Genomic DNA, 6,901 nt, shown 5'->3' with positions numbered 1-6,901 from the left:
CTCCGAACTTGCCACCTTCGGGTTTCTGGGAATGCCTCTCCACTATAATTCACCGGACTGTCCGGTGTAGCACCGGACTGTCCGGTGTGCCAGCGGAGTAACGGCTAACAGCACCAACGGTCGTCTGCAAAAGTGTACAGTGAAGCTACAGTGCGCGGACTGCGCGCGCAGAAGTCAGAGCAGGTGCAGAAAGCGCATCAGACAGTGAACAGTGTCTGTCCGGTGCACCACCGGACTGTCCGGTGGCCCCGTTGTCAGAAGCTCCAACAGTCGGAACCCAAGGGCCTAGTGACGTGGTTGGCGCACCGGATTGTCCGGTGCGCCATACGACAGAAGCCCTCACTAACGACCATTTTGGTGGTTGGGGCTATAAATACCCCCAACCACCACACTTCAATGCATCCAAGTTTTCAGCCATCAAACCTCATACAAGAGCTCTAGACTTCATTCCAAGACACAAACAAAGAGATCAAATCCTCTCCCAAGTCCAAAATCACTCCAAACAAATTAGTGACTAGAGAGAGAGACTTTTGTGTTCTTTTGAACTCTTGCGCTTGGATTGCTTTTCTTCTTCCTCTATTCTTGTTTCCAACTCACTTGTAATCAAAGAAAGAGACACCAAGTTGTGGTGGTCCTTGTAGTGGACTAAGTGTCCCATTTGATTGAAGAGAAAGGCTCACTCGGTCTAAGTGACCGTTTGAGAGAGGGAAAGGGTTGAAAGAGATACGGTCTTTGTGACCACCTCAACGGGGAGTAGGTTTGTAAGAACCGAACCTCGGTAAAACAAATCACCGTGTTCATCCGCTTTATTTCTTTGTTGATTTGTTTTCCCTCTCTTTCGGACTCGAATTTAATTCTAACGCTAACCCCGGCTTGTAGTGTGTGCTTAAGTTTGTAAATTTCAGATTCCGCCTATTCACCCCCCTCTAGGCAACTTTCAATATCTTGTATGGCTGCCTCATCTGAGTCCCGCTTAGAGATAGAATAATGCTCCGAGCAGACCTCCGCACCCCGGAGACTATCCTACGGACGACGAACCAAACAAGTTGCCTCTCAGCGGTCCGGGTAAGACCCACAACTGTGCTGGAAGACAACACAGCGATACTCGATGGACCAAGTGTGCCGGTCGAGTGCTTGGCGTAGCAAGGTGTCGAGCGCATCGTGGAAGTGATACCCGAGAGTGGCATCACGAGTGATGGGTCGAGCAACCCATCCCTCCGGCTCATACTCCTCTGAAAGGTTGGTGTTGTGGCTCGAGCTACTGTCGTCACCTCCATCGTCGAGGTCTCCTCCAACAGCTACTCCAGCGGCCGGGACGCCCAATGGTGGTGCAGGGGGCGCCTCCAGCGGGGGCACAGGAGAGTTGCGCCTCACAGACTCTACCTCCTGTTGAGGCGAGGATGAAGAGCCCTGCTCCTCCAACTCCTGTCGCCGACGCTCTTGCTCCTCATGCAGGCAGTGGTGCAGCATCTCCAAATGGCTAGACTGACCAGCCACCAGACGGTGAAGCGGGCGCTCCGCGAGACGAGAAGGCAAGAAAGGAATGGCTAACTTTCGTGTTGTGTGTCTAAGACGAGCCATCTACAAATGACACCGTAAGCATAAGCGTGAGAACAGAACTAGTATGACCAGCAAGTAGACCATAAAAAATTAGGAAATAGAATAAAACAAGATTTTCAACAAGGTATAATATATATAATAAAACATAGAATTGGTCTATATGACCAACTTTTGAAGGGACACCAAGGTCAAGTGAGAATAGGGGTCTATAGTCCTTAGAACGACCAGTCTACTCAAGGTTAGCGGGCCTACAGTCAGCACGACTTTGATACCACTTATGTCACACCCGGTTTTAACAGTTACATAATCGTACATCATCACACAGTGCTCAAATAATAACATAAAAGAGAGTAATAGTTGATTACATCATGATGTTCGAGACATCCACATAGTCATTAACAATTATCAATGTGCGGAAATGAAACGTAGATAAACATGGCCTTCACAGGCAGCCGACTAGGGGTTTGCTGCTAACCCACGCCTAGAACTCATTGAACTCTTGGAACTCCTAGAAGTCCTCCTCCACGACTTCATTTTCTCCTGAGCAGTGGTTGCAACGTGGACAACCTGGGGGTTGGTGTGGAAACCAAGGGTGAGTACACATCAACATACTCATCAATTGTCCCGTTTGGCTGTACTGGACTAGCTTTATGCGGGGTTAAAGTCAAGCAGTTGCTTTTAGTTGGTCAGGTTATTATTACTAGTAGAGAGCCAGGTTTTAGCATTAACCCAAGTTGTTAACCCAAAAGTACCCTTTCCAAACGGAAAGAATACCAGAAACCATAACCATAATCATAATCATAATAGAAACCAGTATTATCCTCATCCTCATCTGTAAGCCAAACATCTCTGATCAATGTGTCTATAATCAATGGAGCTCCCTTGGCTGCTCATAACCGCGAGCACGGCTGATATATCAGTTTCATAACGCTCTACAAAGGTTGCGCACTTTACCCACAAGTCGTGATTCCCTTTTGCCTCGGGCCGATCAAACCCTTAAACACTACCAAGGTGAATAGGCAGGGTTTCACTACGTAGCCTTTACAAAGATTCCCTGAGGCTGTAGCCGCCCGTTAAGTTTCCTAAATGTAACACACTCCTCCCCAAGGGGCAATCCACCCTTAGCAGAGCGAGCCGCATACACCGAGCCCCATTGACGGCACGACGGCGAAGCGAACTACACCCCAGTTCCTCTAATTATTCAGCTAAGGGCGTCCCATACCACCCTCATGGTTGCACTGTTTTCCCAGGTGGTCATCCAACGAACCAATCCTTACGGAGAGGCACTCGAGAAACCGCTCGAGTCCCCTTAAATGTCACAATATCATAGTCATAATCAAAAGGGAAAACATCGTATTATAAATAATCTCATCATGTTCATTGATTAGTGTGGAGCAATAACATAGAGCTAAACCGAAATAACCTAACCCACATAGGTAAACAAGGGCATGATAAACAAAATCTAGTCAATCCTTAGGTATAAATTGTGTAAATACGGGGAGTGAATTATAAAATGAGTAGCACATAGATGGATCAAGGGACACTTGCCTTCACCAACCAGCTGCTGCTTAGGGTCTTCACCTGCAACTCCTTCGGACTCCGCCAACTGACCGTTATCTATACGAGTTCAAACATACATTCCACAAATTTAATACAAAAAGAACAGTACACCATGCAGTAGATTATAACAAATAAGCAGACGCTTGGCACAGGGTTCGCACCTACGACTAAGCGATTATGTTAAGCAGCTATGGATTAAAGCACTTGTCTAAACATAACCATATTAATTTAACAATCGCGCTATGCATAAAATAAAGTTACGCTACGCGTTTAATTATTATAAACAATTCAAGGTAAATTTAAAAGGATTGTCGCGCGGTGAAACGCACGATGGCACACGCAAACTAAACCGAAAATTGGGACATGTTGTCGCGCGACGAAGCGCGTGACAGCACGCGCAAACTAAGCTGAAAATAAAGTAAGTCGTCGCGTGGCGAAGCGCGCGATGCAACACTTAGAATAAATCGAAATTAATTGAATTGTCGCGCGACGAAGCCCACAACGAAATACCTGAATTAAATATGAAAATGATGTAAAGCGTCGCGCGACGAAGCGCACGACGGCATACGTCACTTAAATTGAATTTAAAACAAAACGTCGCACGACTAAATGCGCGACGTCACACATTAAATAATCTAAAATTAAAATGAATCGTCGTGCGACGAAGCGCGGGACACAGCACACTAATAAATCTGAATTTTAACTAAATCGTCGTGCGACGAAGCGCGCAACGCGGCACATTAATTAAACTAAATTTAAAATTAATCAAACTAAAATTTAAACGTGGGAATGTGCTGCACATTATGACCTAGCACGCGGGAACGCGTTGCGCGTGCCGATGGCCAGACCGGGGCCGTGCTGGGAGGGCCGTGCATGGGCCGCCGGGGAGGGGCCGCGCATGGGGCCGCCAGGGAGGGCGTGGGCCGCAGGGGAGAGGCCACGCAGGGGCCGCTAGAGAGGGGGCCGCGCGAGGGCCGCCAGTGAGGGGCCACCGGGGGAGGGCGCGATGCCGTCGGGGAAGGGCGTGGGGCCGTGGGGGAGAGGGGCTGGGGGTGCCACCGGGGGAGGGAGCGGGGCCGCCGGGGGCGCCACCGGGGGAGGGCGCGAGGATGCCGGGGAAGGGGCGCGCAGGGGTGCCGCCTGGGGAGGGCGCGGGGCCGCCCGGGGCGCCGCCGGGGGAGGGCGCAAGGCCGCGGGGGAGAGGGGCACGCATAGGGAAGAGGGAAGGGGAGGGAGGGAGAGAGGAGAGGGGAGCTCACCTTGGGATCCAACAATCGGCGATAACCGTCCACCGGATCACACTAGGGCAAGGAGGTGGGAGAGAGGTGGAAGAGAGGGAGAGGGAGTTGCTGCGCGGGAAACAAAAAATGAGGGGTGTGGGGCGCCAGGGGCGCGCAGCTAGGGGTCGGGCCGGGCTAGGCTGGGTTGGGTCGCAAGCCGGGCCGGACCGCGGGCCGGGCCGGAAACCCACTACACGCACGACCACTAATCGGAATCCAATTGCGAATCAAAACCCGAAACGAGGCGAGACGGAAGCACGATTAAACACAACATCAGACAAATAAATATGCTTCGACATGATGCAACACCCATGTCAACTTAGGTTTTTGTTTACACGTGATACGGACACCAGTCGCTATACTGCTTTGAAAATTGGAAGAAGGAGCGAAACGGGAAGAGAAAAGAGACTAACGTCTGAATTTGGTGAGTATCGAAGAAGAAAAATTTTACCCCTCAAAAAACGACCGGATGCGGGTGCTCTCCCGTACGCGAGCGCTCTGTTCCCTCTACACTCATATGGCTCTCTAACCCAACAAAAAATAGAGCGACTCCGCTCTATTCTACACTCATATGCGAGGTTGCCATATTTTATTAGGGTTACACATTTTATATGCCCACTAAGGTGCGAGACTATCACTGAGTTGTGCAAGATGGAATAATTTACTCGCAGAAAAGAGTTAGCAAGCCGAACGTATGAAATTAATAATTGCATATAATATACATTTGCACCGGTATTAATTACTTGAGGTCGCAAGCTAAAAATATAAACAATAATGCATGTCCAGGAATATCCGAAGTTCCCAACCAATGGTACTGTCTGTGTTTGTCAACCCTCCCAATACGACCCCGGCACAACAAACCTAGCTCTAAGAACATGGAGACACGCAACCCAAAGAAATCAGCTGCTAGTTCGTAGCAACAACAACAGGCGTATCTCAGGAAGCATGGATCGGGAATCCGATCCCGTGCCGTGTGGACGGGAAGGTGGCGAAGAGCAGCGTGCCGACGAGCCCTCCGGCAAGCGGCACGGCAGTCAGCACCTGCCGAGTGTCGTAGGACATGACAGGGTTGAAGCACGCCCCGACATTCCCGTCGAACATGGCCACGGACATGAACACGATGACCGACAAGAACGCGTGGAAGAAGTCGATGAACTTGATCCGTTTCTCGGCGGCCTCCACTGGCGGCGGCGCCGGCGTGCCGTCGATGACCCACAGCCCGCGGCGAGTGGCCACCGCGTACCGCACGGTCCCCTTGGCGTCATGGAAGCTGTCGGTGAAGCAGAGGAAGAAGCACGCCGCGGCGCAGAGCCCCACAAGCCAGGACGTCATGACGCGGTTCACGTCGTCGCATTTGCCACCGTTGGTGAACACCGGCGACAGCACCTCGAACGCGAGCACCGCGCCGGTGGGGAGGTGCTTGGCCAGCTCGGCGGTGCTCCGGAACGCCTGCGCCATTGCTCGCTCCAGCTGCGTTGTCTCGTCGTCGGTACCCCCACCGTCTCCCAGCCCCTCCTCCTGGCTGTGGCCGTTCGGCTCAGCCAGGAGTGGCTGGGTCTCCGGCGCAGCGTCGGAGATGCCAGCAACGACGGAGCCTGTACCAGAAGAAGCCGGCACGGAAGCTGCGGGAGCCGATGCAACGACGGCGTGCGTCGGCATGGGCTTCTGGGACTCGAGATCAACTTGGTTCTTGGACGCCATCGTGGGGACGAATAACCAAGATGGATTGGATCCTTGTGGAGAGAGTATATAAGTTCTTTGGTGGATGATGTGTTATGGAAAGAGTAGGTTTGTGGAACGCATGTATGCTGTGTTGTGTTTACGCGCAAGCAAGAGAAGACTTGCAAGCAACCCGTCAATGGCTTCCATTCTTATCATGGACCTCAGGCCTCTGGCTTAGAACATTGGCATTGGGTAGACGGCGAATGCAAGACAGATGAACGATAAGCAATTGCAACGTTGCAATCATTGCGGACCGAGAGTTTGTGGTCTGTGAATGCACGCATTGGGTGCTTATGTATAATTTTTTTGGGCACATATAAAATTGCCACGGAATATAGAAAGAGGTGTTATTTTCTTCTGTGCTAGTGGGAGGAACCATCCGAACGTTATAATTTTCTGATTACAAAAATCAAATAGTTTGAACGTGTCCACCAGCTGGTGGGTTTAGACTTGGTAAAATTGACCGTCTGATTCGGTTTCTATCGCAAACTTTGGGTACCAACATACATATGGCAGGTCTTGTTCGGACTGAATCCGCTTTATTCCTCTGACCAAAAGCAAACACCAGAAATATAATGGGCGATCTTGACTTCCTGTGGCCTAAGCAACCAATTTGAGTCAGAATTTCCATTCACTCTTTCTAATTTATTTGCACAGGATTAGCTCCACTTGGGCCATATATCGTTGTGCGCCGGCGGCTGGTCGTTCCCGTCTTCCCAGTTGAATGTACTATCTACACGTGATTAATCTAGTTTGTGATTCTATATTTTGAATTATTA

The 6,901-nt window shown here is 50.5% G+C and overlaps 1 protein-coding gene across 1 annotated transcript; it reads right to left on the bottom strand.

Annotated features, from left to right (window-relative positions):
* Positions 1-5,086: 5,086 nt before the first annotated feature.
* Positions 5,087-6,148, bottom strand: LOC100278708 (DUF679 domain membrane protein 7). Its single transcript, NM_001151895.2, has one exon. The coding sequence runs from the start codon at positions 6,099-6,101 to the stop codon at positions 5,337-5,339; it is 765 nt and encodes a 254-aa protein (NP_001145367.1). The 5' UTR covers positions 6,102-6,148; the 3' UTR covers positions 5,087-5,336.
* Positions 6,149-6,901: the final 753 nt, after the last annotated feature.

The sequence above is a fragment of the Zea mays genome, chromosome 9 (genome assembly GCF_902167145.1).
Source record: "Zea mays cultivar B73 chromosome 9, Zm-B73-REFERENCE-NAM-5.0, whole genome shotgun sequence".
NCBI classification, from domain to species: domain Eukaryota; kingdom Viridiplantae; phylum Streptophyta; class Magnoliopsida; order Poales; family Poaceae; genus Zea; species Zea mays.
Note: the sequence above shows the minus strand (reverse complement) of the source record. Positions and strands in the feature narration are given on the sequence as shown.